At 37.8% G+C, this 13,373-nt stretch overlaps 1 protein-coding gene across 1 annotated transcript; it reads right to left on the bottom strand.

Annotated features, from left to right (window-relative positions):
* Positions 1-2,193: 2,193 nt before the first annotated feature.
* LOC131785787 (neuropeptide SIFamide receptor-like) lies at positions 2,194-3,441 on the bottom strand. Its single transcript, XM_059102730.2, has one exon. The coding sequence runs from the start codon at positions 3,361-3,363 to the stop codon at positions 2,194-2,196; it is 1,170 nt and encodes a 389-aa protein (XP_058958713.2). The 5' UTR covers positions 3,364-3,441.
* Positions 3,442-13,373: the final 9,932 nt, after the last annotated feature.

Here is a 13,373-nt window from a genome sequence, read left to right as displayed (position 1 = left end):
TCAGTTAAAAAAGAAGCCAAAAGGTTCAGTTATACCATATGCTGCTTGATCATAGGTTTTAATTACTTAATTCACTAGGAGACGTTTTGCACTTATATTCGCAATATATAATATAATAATGTAATATATTTTTTTAAACCTGCAAATGATTCTTAGATCATCCATACCAAACTGCCCACAAATACAAGTAGGATAAGTGACTAAATTGTATTCCAGTCCCTTAATATAAGATCTACAGGATCAATTAAATAACATGATCTCGCATTGGGAAACCATTTGAAAAAAACCACAAATTTTCGGTCCGAGTTGTAAAACACCATGAGCACGCCGATATGGCGCTATAAAAATCCTTATTATTATGATTTTTATTGTTGTGGTGTCAGTCATTTTTATTTATAGCACTGACAGAGAAGAGTTCTACTGCATCGATATCATCGAAATTTCATGTCGCTTATCGCCGCGTTACTGACGTCTCCCTTGTGCTGTGCTGTTGGAAAACAAAAATAGACGCAGTTTGTTACTTTGAGAATACGAGGTAATAAAGCCTCTTCAATTAAGTGTTAAATGTTCTGAACGGTATGACAGGACTGAGATATAAAAAAATAGAATAGCATGACGATTAATGCAACGTGTCATCGTCTACACATTTACTAACCTATCCAAACACGAATCAGCTCAAAGAATCCGAATTCTTATTTTGTCCTGTTACAAACGCTCATTCTCATAGGGAAGAGGCGTCTGTGGGGATAGTTACGTAACATGCTCTCGACTAGTGTAAAAAATTGTACATGACGAAAAAGAGAAATATGGAGTCTCATTAAAGAAACAGGGAAGGAGGAACCCTTTGAATAAATAGTGAAAAAGGAAAGAGTAAAAAAAGAAAGAAAGAGAGAGAAAAAAACAGACATCGAGACTCTATTTGCATTTGTAGCCTCAGGTGCTGTGCATGTCATGTGAAAGAAACCTGATCAATAATTAGTAGCCGAGAAATGTAAAAAACATTGAACAACATGAACACGCGTTTGACAAAAGTCATGTGATATTTACACTTCCTTCTTACTTTGAAGAGTATTATCACTTGTGCAATAATAGTTGTGGAGGCGTGATATGGACCTGCACGAAATCAACCGAGACATGCGAGACAACTTGGGACGTGAAAGAAATTAACGGCGACGAATATGGTATAGAGTGTCGCATAAACTGTCAGCCTGAATCGAAAATATCAGCTGCAGATAAGATGGGGAGGAAGAAAATGGAACCCTACAATGAAAAAAATTTTCTTCCGTGAACGTTATGGAATAAGTCAAAATAGCTTAGATTTTTTATAAAAACACGATGGGAAGGTCAGTTAAAAAGAAGCCAAAAGGTTCAGTTATACCATATGCTGCTTGAACATAGGTTTTAATTACTTTATTCACTAGGAGACGTTTTGCACTTATATTCGCCACATAATAGTTGTGGAGGCGTGATATGGTCCTGCGCGAAATCAACCGAGACATGCGAGACAACTTGAGACGGAAAGAAATTAACGGCGACGAATATGGTATAGAGTGTCTCATAAACTGTCAGCCTGAATCGAAAATATCAGCTGCAGATAAGATGGGGAGGAAGAAAATGGAACCCTACAATGAAAAAATTTTTCTTCCGTGAACGTTCTGGAATAAGTCAAAATAACTTAGATTTTTTATAAAAACACGATGGGAAGGTCAGTTAAAAAGAAGCCAAAAGGTTCAGTTATACCATATGCTGCTTGAACATAGCTTTAAATACTTTATTCACTAGGAGACGTTTTGCACTTATATTCGCCACATATAATATAATAATATAATGTATTTTTTAAACCTGCAAATGATTCTTAGATCATCCATACCAAACTGTCCACAAATACAAGTAGGATAAGTGACTAAATTGTATTACGGTCCTTTAGAATAAGATCTGCAGGATAAATTAAATACCATGATCTCGTATTAGGAAACCATCCGACGGAGAAAACAGATATATCGCGATACGAACAAATGGTTCATGTAGTTAAGTGTGTGGCACTTAGATCTTAATTGAACACTCCACAGTGTTCCCTACATGCATATCCAATGATCATCCTGTCTATTTTCTGAGTATAGGGATTTAAATACACACATACACACACGCACACACACCCATAAATATATATACATATATATGTATATATAGTGCTCAAGCTTTTCTGCTGTATGAGACAAAGTGTACGCTACTTGAATGGGTCCGAAGGGAGCTGTCTCCGTAGGAGCTCGTCGTCGTTTGCATTTGGTATTTCTCTGGCAAACCTGATATTCTGCGACTGAGGCAATTACAATGAAAACATTGCCTAATGCCGTTGCGGTAGTTCTTGCTAAAGATAAAACAAATGCAGGGATTTACCGCACTCCACGAATGCATAAGAAATACACAAATAAATGGGAGAACTGTCTGAAGTGCACAAATGGGTGGGGATTCCCAATTCCACAAAAAAATTATAAGAAATAAATAGATAAGCAGGGGAGTCATGCAGGAAACGAAGGAAATCATAATGGCCACTGCCAATCTGACAATGTTTCTCAGCTGTCGATCTCGATGGTTTTGGCGACAAGACAGTTTCTCTTTAGTTTTTTTGTTCTTTTTTCTTATTGTCCATACAATAATGCTATACACACTGGCCAGGACACAAATGGGAATGGGGATGAAACTGATGAAAGTTGCCGTAACAAATCCTCTGTGTGTTTTCATGTGGTCGAATGCCGGTCCCCAATTCAACTCACAATACGTTTCATTTTCGTGGGGGATCAATTTGAAACTGTAGAAATAAGGTGCATGGATGGCGATGGCGACAAACCACGTGCTTAGAATGCTGATCAATCGTACTTTTGAGGAAATAAGTTTGGCTCTCAGTGGAAAGACGACAGCGATGAGCCTGTCTATCGAGATCAAAAGAAGGCTTCCGATGGAAACCACGACGGAAACATCTGGCAGAAAGTAGGCAAGTTTGCATAGAATGTTTCCTAGCAGCCACGGACGATCAACTTTCCAGGAACTCGATCCTGAAATGATCTCAACGATCTTCACAGTCATGATGGTCAAAGGGTTGAAGAGGTCGGATACAGCCATGTTGAAAACGAAGTAGTTGATGGATCTTCGTAGCTGCTTTTTCTTGTAAATGACCACAAGAAGAAAGATATTTCCGAAAAAGGAAACCAGGAAAATGAAAATATAAGCCAGAGCTTTAGCTGTAACTTCTAGAGCGGAGTCGGCTGTTATTTTACAAGCTTGGTCGGAATGACTCGAGGCTGCATGGCTGGTTGACTGTGAGCTGTTTTCGAAGAAACGTCTCACGGTTGTGTGGACAGTCATTATCTCCCTTGATACTCGTCAATCCACGAGTGAGCTATCCAAAGGTTATACTTAGGATGGTTTGTTTCAACAGCAACACTGAACTTCGTTATAGTCACTTGTTTGTTTGGCCGAAGTGTTAAAGACGGGTCCTATTTATCTGAAAAGTCTTTGTTTTGAAGTTAATTTCAATAGATGAACACAAATAAGTGTGGGTGAACATGACAAGGTAATCAATATTGTCATTAAAAGTGATCTACCCCGCTGAAGGAACGACTTGCGTTGGCGATTTGTTTAAAAAAAGTAATGACGGTTCGTTCACTTATTTGCGATAATATTGGAAGGAGGAATTGTCTTCCCACGACATAACAATATCGACTTCCATTAGAATAACACAAAAGCAGATGAAAGGGAAGCAAATTGAAAAACTAATTGAAGACTATTAAAATATAGTTTGTCAAGGAGGTCGTGTTTTTCTCGGGTATTAATCATAATTGTTTTGATAGTCCTCAAGTCGGAAATTTTTTGCTTCAAGTAGGAACACATAAAAATGAAGAGAATTAGGTCATGCTCATTGCTTTGTGTGTGTGTGTGTGTGTGGTTTTTTTTTTTCTTTTTCTCTCAAGGTTTGAGTTTGAATATCGATCGGTTGTAAAAACAACTCAAATGCACATAAAATAATTTTGAAAATGTCCTGTTTGGTGTCCCACCACTTTTTTTTCGTTGATTTGAAATTTCTACCGAGGTAGAGACATTTGAATAAAAAGTCGGTCGTATAAGGCCCCTGGCGCCATTATTCTGAATAGCCAGTGTTTTTTAAACTTGCGGGAATTCATTTCGTGGCCTTGGTCCTAGTTAATGCACACTGTTATTTATGAAACCAATGACTAAACGAGCCTGTGCAAAACAGTTATATCTTTAAGAGGAGAGATGGCTGATGGCTGTTTCTACCTTCGCGATTATTTCTGTGGCCGGGATGTTGATTGGCGTAGCGGCGAAGTTTAGTCCTTTCTTGAGCAGGGTGGTTTCTGCGTCGCTGTGTGTTCTGGAAGACAGGTTAACGAGCCAGTTTGTTTGGTCAACGTTGGGTGTCGAGGTTGACTCGCTGGCTGCTTTCTGTTCGAGGAGAAGCTTCTCGAATTTTTGTTTCTGTCGCACTTTGGTGTTGTTGAAGACTCGCTGGGTGTTGGTGCTGATCTGTTCTTGTAGAGCAGGTAATTTAGTGTTGATAACTGAGTTGAAAACGTAAATTAGCCACCGTAAAGGGTAAGAAAGCTGACGTTTCGAGCGTTAGCCCTTAGTCAGAGCGAATCGCTCTGACGAAGGGCTAACGCCGAAACGCTCGAAACGTCAGCTTTTTTACCCTTTACTGTGGCTAATTTACGTTTTCAACTCAGTTGTTAACACTAAATTACCTGCTATACTCACCCACCGACGCAGCACCATAGTTTCTTTAGAAACTTACCCCTTTGTTCTCGTAGAGTCTTAGCATCTTCTTCGGAGAAAGTGGATTCTATATTATTTTCTTTGGATTCTGCTTCCTTCTTCGCGTCTGTTATGGCTCTCCTTGTCAGTCGTATTCGTTCCCTCAGAAATCGCAAGGATGTTAGTTCTGCGGCTTTTCGGGCGCCTTTGGTGATTTTATTCTGTACATGGAAGCCTTCGAAGAACAAACCCTAGCTACCGCCCAGAACCACCGAGAATATGGAAGTGCTAATCTCATTATTCAGAGTACTAACCCACTGGTTACCTTAACCCTCTTTTGTTGATTGAGGCTCAATTCCGTTTCTTGGAATCACAGGATCATTGCCTTCTAAAACAATAACTTATTATTATAATTCTACTCTTTCAAATTTTATCCACGAGCTCACTATAGTGAAACTCTGACTGTTAGCACGTACGCGGGCCGGGTGCAATTGATCAAATGTGTAATCCGTATTGCCGCCAGCGGCTAATATAGCTTTCCCATCTATCCCTTGAGCTTATGCAGGATGGTTGAAGCTCGACAATTTAGCTTGACTTTAAATTTTCCATTTTACATTTTTTTACAGCACGTTTAATTACTTCATCAAACGCAGCGATTTTACACTTACAGAAACTTGGCAGATCAAATGTCACACACCATTTTCTGTCAGTCAAGATGGGTAAGCCTGTGCCCAAACGAATTTCCTGTATACTAAATGTTAGAGAGAAATTAATGCCAAATTTTCATGTGAACATTAGGTTACTTTCTTTGTTCCAGCTTCATTTCTAAAGAAATGGTTTATTTCAATTTTATCTACATTGGTTTAGAGAGAAACTCTTTGTTTATTACTGATTGAATCCATTTGAATAACAGGTTAACCAGACTAAAAGAATTAACGCAAAAGGAAGTGTATAGCGTGTAAATTTCCAGACGCGTTTTAATTGGTTTTTTTTTCTTTGTTCTTCATTTTCAAATCTTATGTCATCTACTTCTTCCGCTTGCCGATAGGTCAATTGAAGATTGGTAATGGTTTTCCAAAGCTTTTTGGATAGATCCTTGTAAATATCAAGCAGGTGCATGGATTCAAAGCGCTCCAAGACGACACCATGAATCCAGCTCTGAACTCAAGCACCTTTTCAAACGCACAAATGGGTGGGTCATCCCAATCTCAGAGGAATATTCGAATGTGGTGTTGGTGGAGACAGTGCAGAGACTAGTCCATCCAGAAAGCGTATGACACCATGTATCGTGAAATTCCCTGACGCGTTTTAATTGTTTTGTTGTTGTTGTTCTTTCATTTTAAAATCTTGTATTATCTACTTCTCCCACTCTCCGATAGATCAATTCAAGATTGATAGAAAACTTTTCAAACTCTTAGATAGACTGTGCAGTCTCTTTGGTTTTAGAGGACAGGTCTTGAAATGGTTTGAGTCCTACCTTCACAACAGAGAACCGAGTTCGTGATGACTGATGGTGTACAATCTGATGTAAAAGACCTTCAATTTGGTGTTCCACAGAGATCGGTCCTTGAACCGATCCTGTACTCGTTGTGCATCTCCCCTTGGGCAATATTGTGAGACATCATGGTCTCAAGTTTCACCTGTATGCCAATAACACCCAACTTTACTTTGCTTTTAGGCCCGCTACAGCCGAGCAACAGTCATCTTTAGTGCGTATAGAAGCATGTGCGAGTCACATCGATTCCTGGTTGGTCCAAAAACAACTGAAGCTAAACACGGGAAAAACCGAGCTACTTATTCTGAATGCCAGCTATCGCCCACACCCGACCATTGAGACCACCCAAGTATTCAATGTTCCGCTAGGAACATCGGAGTCGTCTTTGATCAAGAAATGACTATTGTCGAACACGTCATTGCCATATGCAACACTTGTTTTCTTCATCTTAGGAATATAGCTAAAAAAGAGAGTCTCTCACTAGCACACTAAAATCTTAGTTCATGCTTTTATTTCCTCTAAATTAGATAGTTATAATTCATTGCTCTCTGGCCTTCCTCATTTTCTGATTGATCGTCTACAAACTGTCCAAACTGTACTGCACGCTTTGTTACTCGTTCCGGGAAACACTATCATATCATGCCAAGTCTCAAATAGTTACAATGGCCTCCCGTGTATAGCCGTATGAGGTACAAGATACTTCTGTGAACCTTTAATGCCTTACAAAGGTCAGCACCTTCCTATATAACAGAAATGTTGCCGACCAACAAATCATCGAGAAGCTTAAGATCTTCTTCTAAGAGGCTCCTGACAATAACATCAGCAAAACTGAAGAAATATGGCTGTAGATCATTCTCATTTGCAGCGCCTACATTTGGGAACTCACTGCCAGAACCTATACGTAATCACGATAATATTTCAAAATTTAAAACTTCTATAAAGACTTTCTTATCCAAAGAACATTGTGATTAAAGTTCGGTTAGAATTTTAATTTTTTAATTTTTTACTTTTATTTTTAATCTTAATTTTTAGATACAAATTTTTAACTTGTACTTTTATAGATTTGCGTTTTATTATTAATGTAATGCTTTAATCCACAAAATTTTCGGTCTCAGTTGTAAAACACCATGAGCATGCGGGTACGGATGGCGCTATAAAAATCCTTATTATTATTATTATTATTGTTGTTGTTGTGGTATCAGTCATTTCTATTTATAGCTCTGATAGAAAGGGCTTCCACCGTATCGATATCATCGAAATTTCATGCCGCTTGTCGCCGCGTTCCTGACGTCTCCCTTGTGCTGTGCTATTGGAAAACAAAATTAGACGCAGTCTATTACTTTGAGAATACGAAGTAATAAAGCCTCTTAAATTAAGTGTTTTAAAAGAGAGGATGTCAGCATCCATCGAACAAATTTGAAATATTGTGGCTCCCAAAATTCGTTTTCACTCCTACTTTCATATTTTGTAGCCCAATATGTTCTAATAATTGTAGTGTAGTTTTTTTGTAAAAATTTATTTGAGTTTTTGAGAAATGATTTTTTTTCGTTTGACCGCTCAAATATGCAAATTTTCACCGTGAATATTACCCGTGTTGTGTGACCTCATGTAACGATTCCACTTGACCTTCGGCATTTCTGTTGACATAATACTTTGTTTTATCATCTAAACTTATTAAATATCATGATCTCGCTTTAGGAAACCACCGATCGACGGAGAAAACAGATATATCGCGATATGAACAAATATTCATGTGGTTAAGTGTGTGGCACTTAGATCTTAACTGAACACGCCACAGTGTTCCCTACATGCATATCCAATGATCATCCTGTATATTTAGTATAGGGATTTAAATACATAAATACACACAAACACACGCACACTTCTTTATACATATATATATATATATATATATATATATATATATATATACATATATATATGTATATATAGTGCTCATTATGAGATAATGTGTACACTACTTGAATGGGTCTGAAGGGAGCTGTCTACGTAGGAGCATTTCATCGTTTGCATTTGGTAGTCTTGCAAACCTGATATTAAGCAATTACAATGAAAACATTGCCTAAGGCCGTTGCAGTAGTTCTCGCTAGAGATAAAACAAATGCAAGGATTTACTGCACTCCACGAATGCAGCAGAAAGACAGAGATGTAGTGGTAGAGATCAAAAGAAGGCTTCCGATGGAAACCACGACAGAAACATCTGGCAGAAAGTAGGCAAGTTTGCATAGAATGTTTCCTAGCAGCCACGGACGATCAACTTTCCAGGAACTCGATCCTGAAATGATCTCAACGATCTTCACAGTCAGGACGGTCAAAGGGTTGAAGAGGTCGGATTCAGCCATGTTGAAAACGAAGTAGTTGATGAATCTTCGTAGCTGCTTTTTCTTGTAAATGACCACAAGAAGAAAGATATTTCCGAAAAATGAAACAGGGAAAATGAAAATATAAGCCAGAGCTTTAGCTGTAACCTCTAGAGCGGAGTCGGCTGTTATTTCACAAGCTTGGTCGGAATGACTCGAGTCTGTATGGTTTCTTTGTCTGTGAGCTGTTTTCGAAGAAATGTCTCACGGTTGTGCTGACAGTCATTATCTTCCTTGATACTCGTCAATACACGAGTGAGCTATCTAAAAGTTATATTTAGGATGGTTTGTTTTCACAACAACACTGAAGTTCGTTGTAGTCACTGTTTTGTTTGACCAAAGTGTTAAGGATGGGTCCTATTTATCTGAAAAGTCTTTGTTTTGAAGCTAATTTCAGTAGATGAATACAAATACAAATAAGTGTGGGTGAACATGACAATGTAATCATTATTGACGTCAAAGTGATAGATTTGTGATTTGTAAATCCTACCGAGGTAGAGACATTTGAATAAAAAGTCGGTCGCATAGGGCCATTGTATAGGCGCCATTATTCTAAGTAGTAATTGTTTAAAACTTGCGGGAATTCATTTCGTAGCCTTGATCCTAGTTAGTGCACATATGTTATTTACGAAACCAATGACTAAACGAGCCGGTGCAAAACAATCATATCTTTTAGAGGAGAGAGCGAAGAAAACAAGTAATCCTACAACACAAACAGATGCCGACGCTAAGGAGAGACGTGACCCCGTCAAAACAAACAGGAAGTATTTGTCATTTTCGTGCACTGAATAATTACTATTATCACTTGGCTGTCGGTACTCGTGGGCATTATGAAGCAAATTCTGTGTTCTGACTGGCTACGTACCCGAGACGGCAAGACGGGCCCATCTTGCACGCTTGGGATTGCCCGCATTGATCCTGCGCAAGAAAATAATTGAGTGGAGCGGACTCTTGGACAATGTCGGCGCTGAAGTTGCATAAAGCGGCAGAAGAGGACTCCGGTGGGTTTAATGTGCTTCAAACTTAGTTGAAATCCTTTTTTAGCTCTTTAAATGAGCAAGTCACTCCTGATTCCTACGGTATAAAAAATTCTTTATCGACCAGGCTTGTTCTGTCAAGGTTGAATGTTGGCCGAGTTCTTTTTTGCCTTTTTATAGATTGAGATGAAGTCTCGCGCTTGGTCAATAAAGACTATATTAAATATTTAAATGATCACAGTCAAACCCTAAAAAGGTATCATTAGAACTAACAGTTTATTTTTTTCACTTGATGTTTGGTCACCTAATGATAAATATGACTCATTATTTTTTTTTCAGATGGCACGGTAACGAATCCTGCAATCTGATTGGTTCTTTTCAAGGTCAGTATTTTAATTTCTCTGCCCACGGGCAACGTAACGGTAACGCTTTCGTGAGTCGCCGAGTACATCCCTACACTCGTTGCCATTTTTTCATAAATAAATCTCGTTTTTCTGGCTGAGCAGTATTTTTAAGCACAGACGTCGGTCATTACCTCAAGCCGATAAATAACTTATTAATCCTCTCTTTTCTCTCTCTCAAATAACTTTGGTTGACAGAAAAATACTGGTTTCAGAATGAATTTGTGTAGGCGATAGTGTCATCACGTTGGTTGACAAGCGGCCTAAAAACCGTCTGCAATTAATTTTAATCGTTCACAAAAAGTACCTAGAAAGTTAAAACGTGAGGTATTTGGTTACAGTTTAACTAATCGATGGAACTTTCATTCATTTAATATCTGAATTTTCTCAAACAATTTGTTCGTTGTGAAAGAGCGAGCGAAGTTTTAATTTTAGTCCTACAACAAATATACGCTCTCGTTGAGTCATTGTCTTTCCAGGTCCGTTCAATTTGGACATTTGTACCGTAAATTGCACAACAGAAACTGAAGAAATTCAATGAGAAAAGGCCTCATTAAATCCCCTTGTGTCTCCTTGGAGTGTATCGTATCGTTGGAGTAGTAAAATACCTATTTTTAAATCAGGTGACAAAGCTCTCTTCAGCAACTACAGACCTATTTCTGTTCTACCGTGCTTTTCAAAGTTTTTGGAACGAATAATTTACAACCGTATTATGAATTATCTCAATGACTCCGATGTCTTATGTGATAATCAATATGGCTTTAGAAAAAATCGCTCTCCTAGCCTTGCGCTTATCGATTTGTGTGACAAAATTTCTTCTGCATTTGATAGAAAAGAACATGCCATTGGAGTATTCCTAGATCTTTCGAAAGCATTCGATACGGTAAATCACGACATTCTTTTTGACAAACTCAATCATTATGGGATCCGTGGTCTGGCACTAGAATGGGTCAAAAGTTATCTTTCTGAGAGGACACAATTTGTCGAATTTAATAACGTTAGATCTGCCCCACAGGGGATTCCTTGTGGGGTGCCTCAAGGTTCTATTCTTGGTCCCTTATTTTTTATCCTGTATGTTAATGATTTGAACAATGCTTCCCTGCTTGATGCAATCTTGTTTGCTGATGATACAAACTTATTTATCTCCCATAATGACCCTGTTTACCTAATTAACACATTAAATAGAGAATTAAACAAATTGTCAACCTGGTTTGCAGCAAACCGGCTCTCCTTGAATTTAGCCAAGACTAATTTTATGGTATTCAAGCCTTGGCAAAAGAAGCAATCCTTTGAATTTCAAGTTTTCATAAATGAGCAGCCTATTCTTCGTGTTTCTGAGACCATGTTTTTGGGTGTTTTATTAGATGACAATTTGACCTGGAAATCGCATATATCCTTAACAGCAAATAAATTATCCAAATCTATAGGTATTATTCATAAATCTAGGTTTTTTCTCTCTGCTCACTCCCTTCGTACTTTATACAATTCTATGATCCTTCCATATTTGTATTATTTCAATTTAGCTTGGGCTGGTACCTATAAGTCAAACCTTCAAAGAATTGTAACCTTACAGAAACGTGCGTTAAGAATAGTAAGCAATTCTACATACATTGCCCATACTGGCCCTATTTTAAAGGAACTTAAACTCTTAAAATTTCATGATATCCATTCGTTTCAATTAGGTACTTTTATGTTTTCATTCGAGAACTCTACACTCCCTTCCAAATTCAATAACTTTTTTTTACTGAATAGTCGATTCCACAATTATAATACTAGGAATGCTCAGTCCTTCCGTTTGCCACTGTGCAGAACGAACACCAGGAAGTTTTCAATTTACTTTCAAGGTTCAAACTTTTATAATTCGTTAAATTCTGACATAACTAGTTCTCCCTCCTCCGCTTCTTTTAAAAGAAAGCTTAAGGAATTTCTTCTCTCTAAGTATTAGCTTCTGTAAGGCAGTAATTCTTAACTAACTTACTTAATATGTGTGTGCGTGTGTGTGTGTGTACGTGTGCGCGGTCAAAGTTAATTACCATAAGTCCATATTGTAATTCTAATATAAGATTAGTTATTTTAAGTGAGAAAGCCTGACTTGTTATAAGCCTCGTGGTTTCTTTCAGGTTTTCTCGCCATTTATTTTCTGTCATCAATTTTCTTCATTTTTTTTTCCATGTGTAAATGTCGTATATGGCAAATAAATATTGTATTGTATTGTAATATTGTATTGTATTGTATCGTTCAAATTTAGTTTTGTGGAGGAAAGACCAGATTTACACACGAACTTACTTACAATTACTTTCCTCGCCGTTTACTTAATGAGCAGAGGTAAATCTTCGTACATGAATTAATCGTCGATGAGAGTGAATAATACCTTCCGTTAGATCATTGACTGTTTTTGAAGAAAACATTGTCGTAACAGTCCTTGTCAAACTAGTTTCGTTGTTTTTCAAAAGTGTACATGGGCTCTCTTTTTTTCTTACGTGCTCTCTAACTGACAGGTGTAAGATTGTGACAGATACTTGTAAAAATAATGTTTCAAAGTTTGTTTGGAAGCCTTGTAAATCACCTTTACCATTACGCAAATGAAAATATTTCGGTGAAACACCTTCTTTTAATATTCATCCCCTCTACTCTAACTACTATTTACTAGCTCAAAAATTGTTCAGTTTGTGGAAGATCTTGCCGTATTTACAGCCCTAAATCGTTCGGGTTCTTTCGGAAAGAATTTCGTTAAGTTTAAAAAAAAAAATGTTATTTACCGGCTAAGGGTCGGTCCGTATGGTGAAAAACTGTGACCAAGGTCTTGAAAATGCTGCCCTCAGCCTACGGAGAGACGTATATCAGCATACGGATATATATCAACATACGGACCTCCCAGCCGGCAACAATAACATATATATATATATATATATATGTATCTTTATATTGTGATCAAAATTACCTCGAGAAATGTATTCTTTTAAATGTAAATTGTAATAATAACTTCATCCAGAATACTAACCCTTATGGCTGGCAAAACCCTCTTTGGTTGCCAGATGATTGTTTCTGTTTCTAGTACAAACAATGAATATTCCAACTCTATTCTGAAAATTTTATTCACGAGTTCGGAGTGACAACGGAGTGTCACTTTGATCTTCTTGCAAGCCGTGTGCGGAAGAATTTCCGGAATTAAAAAATGGTTGCATTACTGGGAAAAGAACGGTAATTTTCCTACCTGGTGAAGCCGAAGCGGTCGACTGACAGCACTATGTCGATGCACGTGCAAAAAGCGTAGTTGATCATGGAACTTATTAATTATTTGTCCACTGACACTTGAACGGTCGATATCTCCTAAAAAAACGTCGACTTCTTC

This window comes from Pocillopora verrucosa, chromosome 14 (assembly GCF_036669915.1).
Source record: "Pocillopora verrucosa isolate sample1 chromosome 14, ASM3666991v2, whole genome shotgun sequence".
Classification (NCBI taxonomy): domain Eukaryota; kingdom Metazoa; phylum Cnidaria; class Anthozoa; order Scleractinia; family Pocilloporidae; genus Pocillopora; species Pocillopora verrucosa.
Note: the sequence above shows the minus strand (reverse complement) of the source record. Positions and strands in the feature narration are given on the sequence as shown.

What these genes read in the sequence shown, in the direction of transcription:
- LOC131785787 (XM_059102730.2), bottom strand. Translation starts at nt 3,363, where the DNA reads ATGACTGTCCACACAACCGTGAGACGTTTCTTCGAAAACAGCTCACAG.